This window comes from Rhinolophus ferrumequinum, chromosome 6 (genome assembly GCF_004115265.2).
Source record: "Rhinolophus ferrumequinum isolate MPI-CBG mRhiFer1 chromosome 6, mRhiFer1_v1.p, whole genome shotgun sequence".
Taxonomy (NCBI): domain Eukaryota; kingdom Metazoa; phylum Chordata; class Mammalia; order Chiroptera; family Rhinolophidae; genus Rhinolophus; species Rhinolophus ferrumequinum.
Genome location: NC_046289.1, coordinates 39,816,663 through 39,838,545, shown reverse-complemented (window position 1 = coordinate 39,838,545; position 21,883 = coordinate 39,816,663). Strand labels below are relative to the sequence as shown.

The 21,883-nt window shown below is 34.7% G+C and overlaps 1 protein-coding gene across 6 annotated transcripts in view; it reads right to left on the bottom strand.

Moving 5' to 3' along the window:
- FERMT2 (FERM domain containing kindlin 2) overlaps positions 1–21,883 on the bottom strand; it is a 70,031-nt gene that overhangs the window by 23,374 nt on the left and 24,774 nt on the right. For all 6 annotated transcript variants that reach the window (XM_033108444.1, XM_033108445.1, XM_033108447.1 and 3 more), the window contains exons 3-4: positions 19,057–19,290; positions 3,645–3,779 (exon numbers count right to left, since the gene is read on the bottom strand). In XM_033108444.1, the coding sequence (XP_032964335.1) occupies positions 3,645–3,779; positions 19,057–19,290 (369 nt within the window). The remainder of the gene's footprint in view (positions 1–3,644; positions 3,780–19,056; positions 19,291–21,883) is intronic.

Genomic DNA, 21,883 nt, shown 5'->3' with positions numbered 1-21,883 from the left:
TGAAATTAAAAAAGATACGAGGTCCATTAGTATGTACTGCTAAGTGAGGAAACGCAAATTACAAATGTGTGCATAACACTCTCACTTTCATTAAAAACAAATGAGTACATAATTCTATATTTGAATTTTTACGATGTGCATGCATCACTTTTATAATTAAAGAGTAGTTTTTAAAAAACGTTTTGCTGCTTAAAATGGCAAGTGCCAGTTAGGAAAAACGGCATCCTGCAAAAGTTACTTTCCTGACAGTGCCAAGCAAGTAAGTACTGATTACTTCCTGCACGTGTTATTTTAAGACCCAGAGTTTTCCTTTGTGTAGCTGTGCCTTTTAGATTTTTCAGAGAAGTTTCTGATGAGATAATTTTATATTTCTATTTACATATTACATCCTGAGATTAGTAATTTGTATATCAGCACTATACTGTAAAATTAATTCTTACTTGAAATTTGTTTTCCCCAGATCTGGGATCAGGCTAGTTCAGTGGGTTCCCTGCAACAGGTAATCGGAGATTAGGTATTTATCTAGATATAGCTAGGAAGTGGCAAGCACTCAAGAGCATGCCATTTGGGCACAGCCATGTAAGCAAGGTAGTTAAGAACTCAGATTTTTACCATAATTCTATGTAAGAATTTGACTGAAGTCTAAGAATTATTAAGTCACTCATGATCCTTTACCTCTTAAAACATTACTTGTTTAAAAATTAGCTTTGAGTTATAATTTACACATTAATATTTTATCAAATGTTTTTATTAGAATTCACAAAATACTTATTTAAAAGACAATAGGAGACATGAATATTACATAATGGTTAGAAATATTAGCACTGGAGCCAGGCAGACCTGGATTTGAATTCTAGCTGTGAAACCTTGGGCTAGAATTACTTAACTCTTGTAGGGTTCTTCCCTTATAAGTAAAATAGGCATAATACCACCAAAACTGAAGGGGTTTTGTGAGGCTCAAATGAAAAACAAGGTACTAAGTAATAAGTATCATTTACATAGATTTGTTGACCATGCACACACTGAGATGCTCGTAATTCCAGAAGCATGGTGGAACTAAGGGAAACTGTACGCTCCTCAGTAAACTGAAGATTGAATCTAACGCTTTCCACATCTACAGTAGAGGAACACTTGTGAACACTGAGCATAGTGTGTCCCCAAGATGTCAGGCACTGAGATATTTGGACCTATCGCTATTTATTATGGACACAACATTCAACTGATCATATTTTTCAGCATTTCGTCCAATAATTGACTGAAGTGCTAACAAATCATAAAAGCAGGCAAACTAGATATTTAATATTTCTTTTAAAAATTAATTACACTTTAATTTTTATGTGCACATGGTACTAAGTGAACATTTTCTCTACAGATCATCAGTACTCTACATATCCCTATCTTTGGGTACTTCCTTAGTATTTAATATCAATTTGTTGGAAATCCTCACATGTTTTTAATTAAACTACTTGGGTGTAGACAACTAAAACCTATTTTTTAATTCCCGCATTCAAAACACAGTCACTTTACAGACACAAAACAGCACATAGTGTATGATTCCTTCATAGGAGGTTCAAGAACAGGCAACTCTAATCTGTGGTCACAGAGGCAAAAGGTGGTTATTTTGTGGGACATTGACTGGGAAAGGCACGTGGGAGGCCTGCGGAGGTGCTGGCATCATGCTATATGCTACATCCTGTTCTGGGTGATTACAGGCGTATACAACTGTAATACACATCTGTAATTTAAAATGTGTTCATTTTACTGTATGTGACACCTCAACTTAAAAAAAAAAGAAACGTACATTTATTCAGTCCAACTTACCTCATCTAAATTCATCATCCTTTGTCTTCCCTTAAAAGCACTGTACAAAATCTCTCATTTGCAATTCTAAGACCAATCCTACCTGATTTCAACCACCCCAAAATCATCTCATAAGTAGACTCTTCTATGTTAAGAATTAAATGAGTAGTTTAAATGGAAAAACTATGAAATAACTGAGAGCAGGGATTGTGTCTACTGCCAGATGCCTTCATCAATATAAATCACCGTGTCTAAATCACATTTTAAAATTAATCTTATTCTGAGGATGGACACAACATTCGTTTATTCACTTTTACTTCCTCAATCTGTAGGCTTCCACTACTATTTGCAACCTTTCCTGTCATTCTGTCCAACACATTTACTGGCTAGAAGTAAATTTGGTATTCTTTCTAAAATAATGACTTGTTCATTTTGGAACATATTTGGAAGCCAATGACTCTACAATGCACTACTCTAAATTCCTCAGCCTGACTTTAAATACCCTCCAGCGTGACCCTGAAGTTCCTTGGAGGTCGCTCCCCTATGAATTGCCTCAACTAGTTTGTTCATGTTCTGTACTTTTTTTCTGCCAGTATGTCAATATCATGTTTTTCTGCTTGGATCGCCTTTTCTTCCCACCCAAATCCTAGCCACTGCTTAATTCACAAACTTACTTCCCCAGCCCATAAAGTGAATATACTCTACTTGAAATTGTTTTGTCTTCTGAATCCCTACAACATTATTTTCTACAACATTAATTTAGCATCTATATATTACCTCCTTAAATATAGTAACTGTTTTTCAACTAGCCTATAAACAAGGGTAAAAGGGATCAAAAATATGGTGATGGAAGGAGAACTGACTCTGGGTGGTGAACACACAATGTGACATACAGATGATGTAATACAGAATTGTACACCTGAAACCTATGTAACTTTACTAACAACTGTCACACCAATAAACCTTAATTTAAAAAAGGAAATAAATAAAAGATGGTGCTAAAACGATACATTAAAAAAAAAAAAAGAGTAAGGATTATCTTATTTCTTGGTAACTCCCAAATGCTATCGGTATGTGAGTAGTGACACAAAGTTGCAAGCTATGTTCCTAACCTTACTGTGCCATAATCTCTTCATCCTTAAAATATGAGTAATAACATAATCCATGTCAAAGGGCTGTAGTGAAAATTAAATAAGTTTCCAAGGATAGAGTGTGAAATAGTTCTGGGCATACAGTAAGCACGATATGGAGTATTTGCTTTCATTTTCATCATCCCAGCATTTAAAAGACCAGGAATGAGCTGAATTAGAAGAATACCTAATTCAGGTTGGGGAGGTAATGGAAGGAAATTTGAAAAAAGTTTCTTAAAGGAGCAAACCATTAAAGGAAAAAGGCAGAGAGGCAAAGGGACCAGCAGATGCAAAGCAGAGAGAAGGTTTTAAGTAACCTGACAAAAATAAAATGTCGTAACTAAATAGTGGTGTTTTTCACAGAATATAGAAAAAAGAAAACTGAATACTAAAAAACTATCCAATATCTGCAAAGCAAAGAACTAAGCCCAATTAAGATACTGTCCCTTTTTGACTCTTCCTGAGCCAAGAACCAGCCTTCCTCTTTATTGATGCAACTATTAACACCTGGCGTGACGATATGACACACAAGACACTCTTGGGTGGTGGTTTCATGACTGAGGGAGAAGACGCTGAAAGGTTTGTTTGTTTGTTTGTTTTTGTTAACCTCACCATTTTCCTGATCTATGTAACCCATTTATCCGCTATCAAAAAGACACAGGCATACAGTCAGCCCACGGTGCTCACGCTGAGCCCTTGCTTAGTCAGACTCACCCGATCCAGGAGTAATGAGAGGCCCCTCTAACTCGAGTGCCTCATCTTCAGACTGGTCATCTAGCTTTTTCTTTTTTTTCTTTGTTGGATCTCTGGGCTTCTTCAAGAGAGAAAGTTCTTCAGGGTGTCTGATATCTGTTAAGATAAGAAAACATTTTATTAGACTTAATGAAATTTAAGCACTTTATACTGGGTGAATCCATCTATTAATCCATTTCAAAGCAAGAATTTGTAATTTCCTTCTGTGTATGTGTTTCTGTTTTGCCATATACTAATGTCATGCAAAAGACAGATATGACACTTTTAAAAATCTACTAAAGCACTCTTATTTCATAACTAAGTGTAGTGACATCAAAAGGGAACAATAACGTACTAGGTTACAAAAAGAAAATACCGTGTTTCCCCAAAACTAAGACCTAGCCGGACCATCAGCTCTAATGCGTCTTTTGGAGCAAAAATTAATATAAGACCTGGTCTTATTTTACTGTAAGACCCGGTCTTATATAAGACCTCCTTAAATATAGTAACTGTTTTATATAAGCCGATCTTATATAAGACCGGGTCTTATATTAATTTTTGCTCCAAAAGACGCATTAGAGCTGATGGTCCGGCTAGGTCTTAGTTTTGGGGAAACACAGTATTAGAATTCTTATGTATTTTTTATCTAAAACCATAAGAAATTAAGCTTTATATTATATGGTAGCCCTCAGTTCTGCATGAAAAGTAAATGTAATGAAAATACTTTTGTATCATTACCAAATCTCGAAATTTTAATTGATTCAAAATTCCAACTTGCTCTTTTGTACAAGTTGATTGTAAAATTTACATGGAAATGAGAACAATCCTAGAATAGTCAAAGCAATTTTTAAAGAGTAAAGTTGGGGGACATAACATACCTGATTTCAAGACTTCATAAAGCGACAGCAATCAAGACATATAATTACTGGCTAAATGATGAGACATAAAGATGAATGGAATGGAAGCAAGGGCCCAGACAACTGGTCAATTATTTTGAACCAAGGTACTATGGCAATTCAAAAAGAATGACAAATCTTTTCAACAAACAGTGTTGAACAAGAAAGTCATCTTTTTTTTAAAAGAACACTAGTCCTTACCTAACACTATATGCAAAAATTAATTCTAAGTGGATCATAGACCTAAAAGAAAATATAAGTAGACGAAGATTTCTTAGATAGACAAAGACAACACAAAAAAAATTGCCCTTTATTTTAAAAATAAGCCAAAAACAAAAACCCACTCTTTGAAAGATACTGCTATGATAACAAAAAGGCAAGCTGTATACTGGGACAAAATAGTCACAAAATATATAAGCTGTATACTGGAACAAAATATTCACAAAATACACACTTCTATCTGACAAAGGACTTGTATGCAAAATATACGTGTGTAAAGAACACACACAATTTGGACCAATGGGGTAAAGATCTGGACAAGCACTTCACCAAAGAATACATAACATGACTAAGCGACACAGGAAGATGCCCAACATTATTGGTCAGGAAAATACAAATTAAAACCACAAGACAGCATTACACACCCATCAGAGTAGCCAACATTAATAAGACTGATAATACCCTGTGTTTGTCAGGATGTGCAGGAACTGAAACTCTCATACCCAGCTGCTAGGAATGTGAAATGAGACAACTTTTGAAAAGTTTGGCAGTTTCTTATAAAGTTAAACACATACAACTCTAACATTCACTCTGAGTTATTTACTTAAGAAAATGAAAAGTACATCTGTAATAGCCAAAATTGGAAACAACCCAAATGGACAAACAAAATATATTTTTATGTTAGTGGTATACTCCTACAATGGAACACAACTCATCAGTAAAAACAAACTACTGACACGTGAAATAACACGAATGTATCTCCAAACCATTATGCTAAGTGCAAGAAGATGATTAGAAAAGGGTATACACTGCATGATTCCATTCATAAAATTCCAAAAAATAACAAAACAAAGCTATAGTGACCGAGTAGATCAATGGTTGTCTGGCTGAAGTTTGAGGGCTGACAGATATGTTCTGTATCCTGATTATGGTAGTTTCACAGATGCAGATGTTTGTTAAAACTCATCAAACTTTACGCTGTAAATAGGTATAATTTATATCAGTTATACTAAAATAAAGGTAATTAAAAAAATAAAGGGCATGGTACAAAAGAGTGGACAACAAAATACAAATCACTGTATAACTTGTAATGCTACAGATTGCTAGGTTACTAGATCAAAGTTTTACATGTAGCCGTTTGTACCTTCAAGAGCCCCCAATATCCACTAGTTTCAATCCAGTATTATAAATTCAGAAAGCTTTCTGTTTGTAGGGGACCTGAAACTAGGATGGCCCGTACTGCTGCGGGGCTGATGGAGCACAGTTTGAGGCAGAAGCCCACAGCCAAACTACTTGAATTCAAATGTCAGCGTCACTACGTATTAGCTGTGGAACTTTGGGCAAGCTACTCAGCCTGTCAATGTCCAAGTTTCCTCATCTGTAAAATGAAAATAATAGTACACCTCAGGAGGTTGTTGTGAAAATTAAATGATTTATATGGGTGAAGTTCCTTGAACAGGGTAGGCACATAAGTATTAGGTATTAATTCTTTTCTCTAATTTTAAAAATTATATAATCATTTGGAAATTATAAGAAAGTATAAATAATAAAATCCTTTAAAACTGTTCTTGAAAAATGGAATGTGACTATGTAAATAAGTGATCATTTGAATAGAAGTATAAAATTCTACTGTGTAAATATATAATTTTCCTGTTCTTCTAATACTGAGCCCATTATAAATGATTCTAGAAACATTTATCTATATACCCATTTTCCTGTATTTTATTTCTTTAAGAATTCATTGGCGTTGAATAGATCAAAGGTTATAATAATTTTAAGGCAAAAGTGGAGCAAGATGAACATGTGTTATTTTAAAGCTTTGTATATTGAATAACAGTATGTTTATCTTATCTCCTTGTTTCAATTTACATTTCTTAGACTACTAGTCATTTTTACATTTCCTCAAAGGTTTTTAGCCATTTATATTATTTCCTTCCTTTACTCATTTTTCTATTAGATTTCTTCAAATCAAGGTTAATTTGTATGTAAAAATTAACATGGTAGAAAAAAAATCACTGCAAACAACACTGGACTTTCTTGTTTAAAAATTTGTTTTATATACACCATATTCCATGTTTGAAAAAGAAGTCCAAATAAATCTTTTAATAACTACACAGGTTTTTTTGCTTCTCTGTTGGTTATTTGAATTTTACCAGCAGGAACACTGATACACATTAGATTTTGTTTTGTTCTGTATTTTACAGGCTATTTTCTGGGGAATGTTTTTCTGAAACATGAAAATAGCATTACCAGAAAAAAACTGTCCTGAACAGATAGGTTACTAGATAGTAAGTGAATATAACTGCTCTTTTTATTAATAAATTTAGGATAAAGTACATCTTAAGCACTCAACAGCAGAAATCATGTTAAAAATAACTGCATGTTCCTTAAATTTTGTCACCTTCTTAAAAGCTTCCAGATATATCGCATTTCTTTTTAAAGTTAAAAATAGGACAGCATACTCTTTAGCTAAAGTTACACAATTAAAAATCAAGGATTTTCGTCATTCTTACATATTCAAGTTATAAAGAAGTGAGCCCATTTATCTTCAAATCTATTTTTTGGGGTTTGATGCATTAGCACTAATTGATATGATTGTGTAGATTCAGAAACTCCTAGGATATTTCAAGTACATCTTTTGAGCTATATTATCTAATAGAACCAAGTCATCATTTCCTACTTAGACTACTTTGAAAATAAGATTTAACATTCTAAGAGACCTAATGATTTATGAGTTACATTTTCAATTCTCAGTGTACCCTCAGTTTTAAGTGCCATCACTATCCATGTTGGAAGAAAAGGCATTAGAAAAGTCCAAGCCTCTGAATAATCAGTTGTCAACACTACTTCAGTATTAAGTGAGGGCAGGGTGGTGGTGGTAATCCATTTCTCCACCCATTGGATCCACCAAAGAAAATCAAGTAATGGTACATAGTGAAAAATCTAAAAAGTATAGAAGGACATAAAATGAATCACACCTGAGAGATATGACACCGTTCTATCACAATTCACCATCGTCAAGTTTAATGGGAGGGGGAAACAAGCATGTATAATTTGAAAAGGCCTCCCAAATGTTTCTCGTGTGTCCTTTCTGCTTGAAAACCACTGCACTGCATGATTCATTCTTTGAGACTTTTTTCCTTAAGTCATTTCCTGTCCAGTTTACAAACCAGCTATTAATGTTATTAGAAGAATGAGTATTATAACTAGCTTTTGGTCAGTCCTAAGCAGATGAAGCAGTTAACTCTGTGCCCATGAGACTCGCTTATGAAGTTAAAAATAACATTAAAAATACATGCGTGGGCCACATTCCCAGATACTCTTAGTGGCTGAAGGCTTCCAGCAGCTTGTCTTATAAAAGCTCGAGTAATTAATGGATGTTAACTATACTTAGTGTGATGATCATTTTGCAAAATATACAAATATCAAATCATTATGTCGTACACCTAAAACTAATTTAATGTTCCATGTCAATTATATCTCAACAAAAAAGCTCTCTAGGTAATTCTGATTCTAACTCCTTGAGAACTAGCAGCTTAGAGAAAGGGGAAGGTGGAGAAGAATGACATCTTATTTCTCTGGATAGCCACTGGTTGCCATGAACTCTGTGAATAAGTAGTTTTCAGTTCAACAATAACAAAAAAGGAAACTAGGCCTACACCTTCACATAAGATACTAATTATTTCATTGATATAGGAATTTAGGAATCTGAATCGCATGTGTAAGAGTAGGCCTGGTGAAGCGTGTTAAGTAATTAAACAAAGGTTTATATATACTAAAGTAAAATACACCTAGAGTATTATGAGATATAAAAATTTTAAAATGAGTATACCAAAATACAATGCTATCTTTCATTTATGCTAAATTTTATAGTTCAATAATAAAGTAGCCATTTATGAGTCTCTACACAAAGCAATGAGCCAGTACCTCTTTGTAACAGAAAAATACACTACGTAGCAATGAAATTTAATGTTCAAAATCAATATAAAGTAATCAAGACAAGTCTAGTGGAAGATAAACTACATAAATGCTATACATATCAAAAACTATGGGGGTGAGGAAGTGGGAAACAGGAGCAGAGAAGGGTTCTCAGGTAAGATAACATTCAGATTTTAGTTTTCTAGAGAGTTTCTGGTTAAACATGTATATTGAGCTGGTGCATTTATTTTTACACCTTTAGAAAATCATACAAAAAATAAAGAAATAAAACATAAATTTATAAGGACAGAAAGAATAGGAGAAAATATCAGGTAAGAAATGTCAGAAAAATTCTGGGAGCCAGAGCCAGATGGGGGTGTAGTAGATGACATAGCAAAGAGCAGAAATATAAAATTAAGGTGTTTGCGGAAGGAGATACCAATGGGAAACACGCTGAATATCACCCTGCTGAACCAAGCATGACCCAGCAATAAAAACAGCAACATGAAAAATGAATCCTGCTCCAGAGCCCCTTTCCTGCTCCATCTGGATTAAACCTACCCTTTAGATACACACCTTCTGGGTCCTTAGAGGAGAACCTGAACAGCCAGACCGGGAAAAGATTTTATGCCACATCATTAAATGTATGAATGGACAATCAATGATTGATAGACATTTGAGAAAGGCTTCTGTAGTAGGCAGAATTCTAGACATACGCCCTTACAATTCCTGTCCCTGGATATACAATCATACACTAATCTAGGGACTGCTGTGAACAAACTTTGCCAATGTTAAGGCTACTAAATGATAAGGTTACTAATCAACTGATTTTATGAAGATTATTCTGGATTGGAGAGGGAGGTTTAATGTAATCACATGAGGTCTTCCAAACAGAAGAGGAAGGAAGAAGAGGGAAGCAGAGGAGAGATGAGACAGAGCACAAGTCAGATCTGAAGTGTAAGAAGGACTGGATTTGTTGTTATTGGCTTTGAAGATGGAGGAAGAGAGCCATAAGTCAAGGGATTTGGGAGGCCTCTAGAAGCTGAGAATGACGCCGGGCAGACAAACTAGGGGAACCTCAGTCCTACAACTACATGAAACCAAATTCTACCATTTAGAATTCTTTCTCCGAGCCTTCCGGAAGGAACACAAGCCTGCTGACAGCTTAATTTCGGGCTTATAAGACTCTAAGCAGAGGACCCAGAGGAGCCAGAGGAGCCATGCTGTGCCTGGAGTTCTAACGTATAGAAACTGTGAGGTAAGAAATTTGTGTTGTTTTAGGCTGCTCTTTTTATGGTAATTTATTATGGCTGCAATGGAAAACTCACAGAGATTCTAACATTAAAAAGACCAAATGAAAAGAAAAACAACTTAAAGAAGTAGAGCTAATGCAGAGAAGAACAAAACAAAAATCTCTTATTACACTTCTCAGAAAGATAAAACAATGATATCTATGAGAGATAAATAGGATGTTTTATAATCAATCAGAGATTAAGAAAGATCTTGGGTATTAACGATGGGGGGGAGGTCCTTTTTAAAAAAAACAAAACACAAAACTATTTTGTTGAGGTTTAATTTATGTAAGTTCCACAAATCTTAAATGTATTCATGAATACCTGGGTAATAAACATCCAGATAAAAATATAAAACATTGAAAATTAAAATTTGATACCCACAATAAAAAAACTCCAATAGAAGAGATAATAGTTAGGTAAGAGTATCAATTCAGTAACAAAGTCTGACTAATTACTACTAACAGAAAGAACAGTGAAAACAAACAGGAGGGATTAGGGCACATTACCATGAAATTTCAAAACGGCAGGAAAAAGAAATGATCCTACAAGTTTCCAGAGAGAAAAAGCAGTCTTCAAAGAAAATAAAAATAAAAGTAAAAAGAACACTATCAGCACCATCAACAGCAACCCTGGAAGCTAAAACCACTGAACAATGACTTCTCAATTCTGAAGGAAAATAATTTTCAATCCAGCAATTCTATCAAAGGGCAAAATAAAGACATTTTCAAGGGTAACTTCTCAAAAATTTACATCCCATTCACCTTTTCCTTGGTATGCTGACGGAGGATATAGTCCACCAAAATAAGGGAGCAAATCAACACTGAGAAAAATGCAAGGATCAAATATAAGAAAAAAGCCATTTTCCTCGGACAAAGGTGAAGGGAAGTCCTGGGGCTATGACTGGACACCTTGCCCTAGAAAACATCCTTATTGGAGCAGGATGACAGAGGGTCTTTAGAGTGTCTCTAGGAAGGAGAAAAGGGGGGATTATTATCAGATAATGTATTTGATCATGAAAATTACACAGAATGTGGAATGTAGAAGAATCAGCAAGAGATACAGGTTGAAAACTAAGCAAATGGTAAACAAAAATACGAGATAAGTAAAACTATATACTTTGGTTCAGCAAGTAAAAATATGTACCTTGTTAAAAATAATGTAAATGATACTGATTTAGCCCAAAATTACAACAGTGAAAATAAAAGGAGGAAAAGTTGAGTAAAAAGAAGTGAACAGATATCTAAAACGGATAAATCAAGAAATAGCAGTATAAACATATTATTTTGAAATATGGAACTGAAAGTCAGAAACACTAAACGAGCAGAAAGTGGTAGGGAATGTGATTAAGGGCTGGGAGAAATAGAGCAAAAAAGTAGTTTTATGCTATAAGCCTTTTTAACTTTAACCTAGCATCTATGGCTTTGATAACAAATTTTCAAATGTTTCTGCTTACAGTATAACGAATGCATTGGAATGAACAACAATGGATAAAGGAGACAATTTAGGAGGCTGTTGAAACAGTCTAGGGGAGAGGTGGTGATAATGTGGTCTTACTAGAGCAGTAGGGGTGATAAAGATGGAAAGATGTGAAAAGATTCAGGACATATCTTGGAGGCAAAAATAACGCTTCTAGGTGATTGATGAGATGTGTAGGTGAGAGAGAGAGTGGTGCTAAGTATGACTCCCAAGTTTCTAGTTTGTTTATCTGGAATGTGGTACCTTTTGCTGCTATGGAAACTTCTAAAGGACAGAGTGGGGAGGAGGGAGCATGGAGATTTGGGAAGGAATGCCATGAGCTCAGTTTTGAATATATTCAATTTGAAATTACTGTGAAAGAAATGGTTTTCTTATGAATAATGCTTCAATGAGCAAATGATGGCTTTCAAAACAGGTATAAGGCTAGAAAAAATATCAAGGATAAATTAAAAATGGAGAGTCTCCTCTAAGATGGAATAACAGGGACTTGATTTACCCTCCTGCTTTATTTAACCAATAGAAAGGAAAAGAAAGGTTTTCAGACATTAGACAAAGAGCACAGAAGAGAAAAGAAAACAACAGGATGAGCCCTTTGAGTGTGCCAGCTTACTGCCTAGAAGTTGTACAGAGTGAGGTCTTACTTGAGTTGAGAGATTTCAGACAGTGTTCAGGAAGGCCAAGAAATGGCTAGAATTCGTGGGTCAGAGTACTGGAGAGAAGGAAGCTCCACAGAGAGAGCTCAGGAGCTCTGTAGTTAACTGCGGGCGACTGACTCAATGCTGATCTGTGCATCTGTCAGAGACAAATCCTCCTGATACACAGGGTATTGAGAGGAATCCCCAGAAGGAAATTAGTCTTAGACTAATGGGGGCTCTGAACCTACCCTAACAAAGCTTAAAAACAAGCACCGAAAGGATCCAACTGATTCCAACTAATACGACTGCTGGCCAGAACAAAGCTAATACTACTTTCAAGAAATCCAGCCACCAATAATGTAAAATGTAATAGAGTGCATTATTCAATCAAAAATTACCAGGCATAGTTCTTTTTCCACCGAAGTAGGAAGTAGCTCAAGACACCATTGGCCACACGGACAGAGTCGCGGGCATCAGTGCCTGCGAGACTGTGACCCGGCCTTTCAAGGTGAAACAGAGCCTACAAGTTGAAGATGAATGAAGGCTGTCATGATCAATGTTTCCCAAAAACTTACAGGATGACTAAACCACTAGGAGCACAACTGCATATAAGAAGAGGTGTGGCATGCAACATTTTGGAAGGAAAAATGAAGAATTGGTCAAGAAAATATGAATTGAAGCAAATGATGAAAATTAATATTTTATTTAACATTGATCACAATAAATTATGTAGAAAAAAAAATTACCAGGTATAAAAGAGGCAGTAAAATATGACCCATTAACAGGAGTAAAGGGGAAAAAAGTTATTTCTGCTTCTGTTAAAGCAGAAATTTCTGCTCCTGTTAAAGCAGAAATAACTGCAATGATAAAATTAGTAATCAAACATATTAAAATAGCTATTATAAATATACTCCACATGTTAAAGTAGAGAAAAGCATAAACATAATGAGAAAAATGAAAGATTTACATATTTTACTAAGGCAAAAATCAAGCTTCTAGTGATAAAAAAATACATCTAAAATGAAATACACTAGATGGGATCAACGGCAGAGTAGCAAAAGATCAGTGAAATTAAAGATATAACAACAGACACTATTCAAAATGAAGCACAAAGAATAAAGAGTGAAAAAAGGAACAGCATCAGTGACCTTTGGAACAATAATCAGTCTAACATACATGAAACTAGAGTCCCACGAAGAATGGGAAGTGTGGGAAGGGACACTAAAAATTATTTGAAGAAACAGTTGAAAATTATCAGATTTGATGAAGACCATAAACCCAGAGATCTAAGAAATATAATGAACCTAGAACAGAATAAACCTGAAGAAAACTATGCCAAGACACATCAGAATTAAATTGCTGAAAACCAGGATAAATTCCTAAAAGGCCAACAGAGAAAACATACAGGGGCACAAATAAAAGAGCATTAACAGACTTCTCTGAATTACACAAACCTGAAGATAATAGAAAGACATCTGTAAATTACTGGAGGGGGGATAAAGTCCAGAATTCTTCACCCAGCTACAATATCAAAAATTAAGGCAAAATCAAGATCTTACAGACAAAAGGTAAAAAAATCATCACCAACAGACCTACACTATAAAAAGGTCATATGAAGTCCTTCAGGTAGAATAAAAAAGATAACACATGGAAAGTATCCTCACAAAGAGCACTGAAAAATGGTAAATATGTGGGCAGTTACAAAAGACCATTTTCCTTATTTTCTAATACTTTCAAAAGACAATGTTTTAGGGGAAAATAATAACATATTGTGGGTTTTAGCATATGTGAAAGTAAAACATGACAGTAGAACAAAGGACAGGTAAGGGGAACAGGAACTATACTGTCATAAGGTTATTATTACACTATGTGTGAACTGGTATTATTATACTATTAGAACATAGACTGTAAGTTTAAAAGTCTCATGTTGTAAACCCTAGAGCAACCACTAAAAAGACAAAATAAAAGTGGTAATAGCTACTATGGCACAGGTGGAGCTAAATGTAATCATAACAAACAAACTCCTCTCAATTGGAAAGAGGGAAACAAACAAACAAAAAAGAAGACAATAAAAAAATAAATGCCATATAAAAAATACTAAGATGGTAGATTTAAACCCAACCACATTGATAATAACATTAAATATGAATGGTCTAAATAGTTTATAAAAGGGCATGGATTATCAGAATAGATATAAAAAACAGCCCTAGCTATACGTTGTTTATAAGAAACGTAGTTTAAAGACACAGATAAATTAAAAGAAACAGGATAGGAAAAGATATAGGTATATTTCAAAGCAAACAATATTATCATGAATATAGACGATTATTTCAGTGATAATAGTAAATTCTTCAATAGGACATAACAATTCTAAATGTGTGTACATAATAAGAATACTTCAATAAACTGATAAAAGTGAAAGGAGCAAGAACAAATCAACAATTACAGTTAAAGATTTCAACAATCCTCTCTTGTCAACCAACCTGACCTGTCATTCATAGAACATTCCCACCCAATGACAATATACATTCTTTTCACATACACACAGTTTCACATTCTTGAGATAAACCTCACTTGATCATGATGTGTTAATCTTTTTTACATATTGCTGGATGCAATCTGCTAAAATTTTGTTAAGGATTTTTGTGTCTATGAACAAAAATCATCGAAATCATAAACTGGTCTTCATCAAAATTAAAACGTTTGTTCTTCAAAAGACAATTAAAATATAAGCCAAACAGTAAGAAAATATTTGCAAAACACGTTCAATAAATTTTCCATATCCAGTATATGCAAAAATGCTTATAACTTAACCCAGTAAGATGACAAACAACCTAATTTAAAAAAAAGGGAGGGAAGGCAAAGGATTCAAACACTTTACCAAAAATATTATGTGGTGACAATTAAACACATGAAAAGATGCTCAATATCATTAATTACAAGGGTAATGAAAACTGAAATCACAGAGATATTAACACACATCGACTAGAATAGCCAAAACTAGAAAATGTTACAAGTAGTTTAAGTGATTCACCATTTGTTTTTCATCTTTACCTTCATAGAAAAGATAATCTGTATTGTTTTTTTGGTTTTGGGTGGTGTTTTTCCATTTCACAGTAAGTGAGATCTTTGTCTGACTTCTTTCACTTAGCATAATACCCTCCATTCATGCTGTCACAAATGGCAGGATTTCCTTCTTTATGGCCAAATAATATTCGTGTGTGTATGTGTGTGTGTACCTACACACACCACACCACATACATCTTATCCATTTATCTGAGGCAGTACAGGTAGCTCAGAGAACTGATCCCCTCAAGGACACCAGGTAAGGCACCTCTCTGGTTTCAGTTTCACAAGAAACGCATGGGGAGTGGGGGAAAACAAGAACCAGTTTTATCCAGCAGAACTAGTATCCATGACCAGGACCTGACGACCTTTAGCTAATTTTAATGTCATTATAACCTCATTTACACTCCCATCATGCACTTGATGCCAAGACAATTCCAGAGGAACCAAATAAGGAAGAAAAAGCAGGAAACGGAGGGTCCCACCCAGAGGGAGGAGAAAACAATGGGAAGTCACCAATTCCAGCCCCTAAGGGAGATAAAAAGCCCTGGTCAGGACTTCCTCAGGGCCACTCAACCTCCCAGTTCACCGGCATTTCCTTCTCAAGTATGTACTTTCGCTTCAATAAATCCCTTGTGTTTTCCTGCATCTGTCTCGCTCTTGAATTCTTTCTCGCAGGAAAACAAGAACCTGGCTTCTGCTCCCAGCTGAGTCCCCAACAGGGACATCCCTGAGGGCCTCCTGCGACATACTGATAGTCCTTAGGTTCTTTCCAAATATTGGCTGTTGTAAATAATGCTGACATGAATATGGGGGTGAAGATATCTCTTTGACATAGTGTTTTTTCATTTCCTGTGATGGGGGAGGGGAGCCCAGAAATAGACCTATATAATAAATATAGTCAACCGATCTTTGGCAATGGAGATAATTTTTCTTTTCAGTTTTTTTTGTTGTTAATTTTATTGGGGTAACATTGGTTAATAACATAAGTTTCGAATGTACAACTTTGTAATACAACATCTGTATATTCCATTGTGTAATCACCACCCAAAGTCTAGTCTCCTTCCATTACCATATATTTGACCTCCTTTACCCTCTTCGTCTTCCCCTCACCTTGCTTCCTCTCTGGTAACCACCATTCTGTTGTCTGTATCTATGAGTTTACACATGTATGTTTTTTATGTAGGCATAAATTTAGAATCAGCTAAGTAAATACCTAGGAATACAATTTCTGAATCATATGAAAAGACTGTTTAGCTTTGTAAGAAACTGCCAACTATCAGATATTTTTTCCAAAAAAATAGTGCTAGAACTATTTTTTTGTCTAGAACAACTGGACAGCCACACGCAAAAAAAAAAAAAAAAAAAAAAAAAAAAAAACAAAAACAAAAAAAAAAAACACAAAGAATCTAGACCTTCACAAAAATGAACTCAAAATGTATCACAGACCTAAATGTAAAATGCAAAACTATAAAACCCTATTAGACAACATAGGAAAAAATCTAGATGACCTCGGGGTTGGTGATGACCTTTTAGATACAACAAAAGCATAATCTACAAGAGAAACAACTGATAAGCTGGAGTTCATTAAAATTAGTCTCTGCTCTGTGAAAGAAACTGTCAAAGATAATGAAAAGAAAGCCAAAGACTGGGAGAAAATACTTGCAAAAGGACTGTTATCCAAAATACACAAAGAACTTTTAAAATTCACCAATAAGAAAAAAACCAACTTGATTAAAACAGGCCAAAGACCTTAACAGACACCTCCCCAAAGAAGATATACAGATGGCAAATGAGCCTATGAAAAGATGCCCCACATCGAATGTAATCAGGGAACTACCAATTAAAACGAGATACCACTACACATCTATTAGACCGGCCACAATCCAGGTCATTGACAACACCAAATGCCAAATTAGATCATCTTACCATATGATCTAACAATCACACTCCTTAGTATTTACCCAAAGGAGTTGAATACATGTCCACACAAATCTTCCATGTGGATGTTTATAGCAGCTTTATTTATAATTGCATAACTTGGAAACAACCAAGATGTCCTTCAGTAGGAGAATGCATAAACAAACTGTGGTACATCGAGACAATGGAATTATTTTTCAATGCTAAAAAGAAATGAGCTATCATGCCATGAAAAGACATTGACAAAACTTAAATACATACTACTAAGTGAAAGAAGCCAATCTGAAAAGGCTACATACTATATGATTCAAACTGTAAGACATTCTGGAAAAGGCAAAACTATGAAGACAGGAAAGAGATTAGTGGTTGCCAAGGATTGGGGGAGGAAGGGAAGAATAGGTAGTGTACAGATTTTTAAGGCAGTGAAACTACTCTGTATAATATAATAATGATGGATACATGTCATACATTTATCCAAACACCAAGAGGAAACCTAATGTAAGCCACTGACTCTGGATAATAATGATGTGTCCTTGTAGGCTTATCTATTGCAACAAATGTACCACTCTAGTGTGGGGTACTGATAGTGGGATAAGGGGGTGAATGAGAACTTTGTACTTTCTCCTCAATTTTGCTGTGAACCTAAAACTATTCTAAAAAATAAAGTTTATATCATTTATCTATTTTTTAAAAATTAATAAACAGGAAATTCAAAAAAAGAAGAAACTTAGATTAGATGGCCAGGTAAATATATAAAAACATACTTAACTTTATAAACTAAAATGAAACACTGTATTATTTCACTCGGAGAAACAAACACTAAAAACTGACAACATTCAAGTATTAGTGATAATTTGGAGCAAAGGATTTTTATTATGGGTTGGAATATAAAATGGTAGAAAAACTTGGAAGAACAATTTGACAGTACTTTGAAATGAATTATGTGTCCGCTTAAAAAGAAAGCAACCCTACTTTTTTACTTCTACGTGAACACTCAAGAAATTTCTGCAAACACGTACAAAAACTGTGGAAGAAAATACCCACACAGCAATGGCAGTAACATATATTGTTTTGGGGCACATATTCACATAGATATGAATACATGCATATGTGTGAGTGGTTTATGTATATTTTTAAAAGTATTGGAAGGATACACACTAAACTTAAGACAGTAGTTGCTTTTTGAAGGGAAATTAGGAAAATGTGACTCAAGAACTTTACCTATTTTGAGTTAAAGAGTTTGGCAAAATAATATCAGCTATTAATTCCATTAAACATAAAAATCATTATAATTTCAGACTCATTAGATCTAAAGAGTAATGTCCATCTATCTGTATCTCCTCCTAATCTATAGCACAGTAGTTATGTACCAGTGATAAAGACAATAGTTCACATTTTCTCTGAAGGTTGAATACTTCCTGTCATATGACATAACTGGGTCAGCCAAAAGTAATCCACGTCTCATTTCACAAAAGCATAAATAGAATTACTATATGAGTGTTCATAGTGTAGACTGGTTAAGGAAGACAACACTCATAGTCATTTCCTTAGGAGCTGTGTCAGGCCTTCAATGAAGGAAGTGACATAATCTGCCTGAATCACTAAAATCAAATAGTGACTTATGTGAAGGAAACTGCAAAAGCTACATCCCTCTGAAAATAATACCCATTTCCTTCCCTGTTCCCTTCTCCTTCCCATAAGTCATCAGAATAAAACATTACATAATAATAAATACCTGATACACTTCTAATAAGGAAAGAATATGTATTACATTCCTCCTGTTCCACCTTAACCCAACATATTTATCTTAAAGTAATATGAAAACTTTAAAGAATTAAGTAAAAATTTCACATACACATACATCGATAGCTCACCCCAATCCCTACTCTTTGAGTTATGCTAAATGTCAGTTCATCATACATACATCACATAATATAATACTTTGATGAAGAATTTATCCAATACTTACTAAAAGTCTTACAGATGTCAGAAACAGCTTTGAAGACTCTATCAGAAAAATTCACTTTCACTTTCACATACTTCATGTTGGGAAGTTGCAGGCGGAGCAGTTTGTGCTGGGGGGTGAACTGAAGCTTAGCATCTGCCTGAATGCCATACTTATCCAAGGTCCAATGTGTCTTAAGAAGCCAGGTTCTCTTCTTTTCCCACCAGAGAGCATGATCAGACCAATCTTTTTTTACATCTATTAAAAAAAAAAAAAAAAACACTTAAAAATTAAAATCACCAAGATTACTTTGAGAAATTAAAAGCAGAAAACTGAATAATTGGGTATTTAGTACAAACAATTAAATATAAAGTGCTTATGTGATAGGTACAAAAGAAATACTCAACAGCTGAGAAAACACACGCTGTCTTAGAAAGCCAGTATACAAAAGGTAGCTGAGGCAGAATTCACACTGCAACTAATAATGCCTAAGTTAGGTAGAATATGGGACACATGGATGCAGAGTAAATGTTCTCTGCAGTCATTGCCAGAAACAGAACCTGGAGGCTGGAATCAGAAGGATAACTAATGAAGTAGAGCTGGTGGGTTCTGAGCCCAGCCTTGAGGAATAGACAATATTCTGATGATAAAGTAGATGAGAAGGCTGAGGTTTGTGACGCTGTACAAGTGTGAAGTGGGTAAGGAGTGGTGAAAAGAAAGATAGAGACCTGGAGTGAGCAAAAACCAATATCCTAGGTGAAGAAGAAGAGCACGGGGGAAAAAAAAATCCAAGAGTAAGTAACACTCTAAAACCTAAGAGAGGGAAAAAGAAAAAAACAAAACAAAAAACAACCTACATCGCAACCTACACACTGTCCCAAATACAAGGTGTGATAAAAAAATACAGTGAATGCTGCTGTCACGTGCCAGCCAACCGAATGGCAGGGATCTTTAATACAGAAAGCAGCGCACTGAACCTTAGTAACAGTATGTGATAAGTTTCAACTTGTTCAGTGTAGTCAGTCAGGTGTGAGCTACGGTTGAGAGAAGGTGTGGTTTAAAGTGTGCTGTAAATCATGGATCACGAACAACGCATTAATATGAAATGGGCAAACAGTTTGATCCTCCATCATGACAACACTCCGTGTTACGTATTGCTTCTGGTACAGCAATTTCTGTCCAATAAAAACATTACGGTGTGTCCTCATCCATCTTATTGACCAGATCTGGCATCCTGCAACTTCTGGCTCTTCCTCAAAGTCAAAATGACCATGAAAGGTAAACATTTTGAATCGATTCAGCACATCGAGGCAGCCATGATGGTGCAACTAAAGACACTCATGAAAGAGGGCTTCTAGAACTGCTTCAGAAAGTGGCAAGAATGATGAGATAAATGTGTCTGAAGTGAGGGGGAGTATTTTGGGGGGGGATTAATGGCAATGTGTCTTTTACTGTAATAAAAAAATTTTTAATTTAAACATTCACTGTACTTTTTTATCACACCTCGTCTATTCCAAGAAAAGTAATTTATAAAGTCACAATTACTTTACAAAGTAATTTATAAATTATAAAGTAATCTATAATATAAAATTTATAATATAAAAAATAAAGTAATTTATACATTACTTTAAAAAGTAATTTATAAAGTACAAGTGTAACAGAAAATACATTAATATCTGTTAGTTTAACAGCCTTACGCAATTAAACTAAATAAAGCCAAATAAAGAATGTAACACAAGATTTCGCTTACCCCTAGGTAAGGCAGATCTTAACAATAAACTAGCAAAACACACACAAAATCCAACTTCAGCTAGTTTTTAAAGTATCAATAAAAGCGAAACGTTTGGATCTGTTAAACTAAAAACCAAAAAAGGGGGAAATGATGTTTCAAAAAGAAAATCAAAAAAGCCTTCCAGGGGAAGGAAAAAAACTTGGAAAATAACATTATCGCAAATAAAAACTATTATGGTTCTACTACAAAGATCATTTTAATATAACTTTAGTAAGAGTTGGTCAACTTTAAGAAGGTAAGTTTAAAAGTATATACTAATCTGGAAGATTTTTTAAACACAACTTGTCTACCTGAAAGCCTCAGGAAGTAAAAATCAAATTTCCACATTGTGTGTCTACAAACACCTTCTATGGTGAAATTTACGTGATATAACTGAATTTCTCATTATGGAAGAAACACATCACTGGAAAAAAGACTTTCAATTCCTTAGACATTAAAAAATATTTTAATCAGTACACACTTTACTATGAGAATTGTAGTTACTTGTGATTATATTGCGATTTTGAAATTTTAATATTTGTTTTGGGAAAGCCCAATTATGTTATTTGAAGTTTGGCTGCAGAAATACATATAACTTCTATCTTACAACAACTCGCCTAATTGTGACATAATGTATACTACCTGAATCTTAAATTATTTTCCAGCACAGAATCTGTCAACTCACAGATCTGTCTAGCTCACAGAAGACAACTAAGATTGGGACCCTTTCATATATTAGGTAAATGGTCACACGTTACAGAAAGTTTACTTTTTAAGAATAAAGAACCCCGGGCAGAAAAAGATAACTTTTGCAAAGAATGACAGTACCCGAGTAAGGCTGAGCTGAGCTAACAGTAGGTAGGTATATAATACTTTCTTCCCTGCACCTCTGTCCAGTCACTTCTGTGGTACTCTGGTGCCAATGTCAATGGTTAAGGATGCTACCTCATGAACTCCCAGTGGGGGTGAAGGGGGCAAAAGGCTGTCACTTGTACCCTGCTGATAAATCAACCTCATCATCATCATCACCAAATTAAATCGTTTGGACTCCCCCAAAAGGCAAACCTGAGATAAGAACTT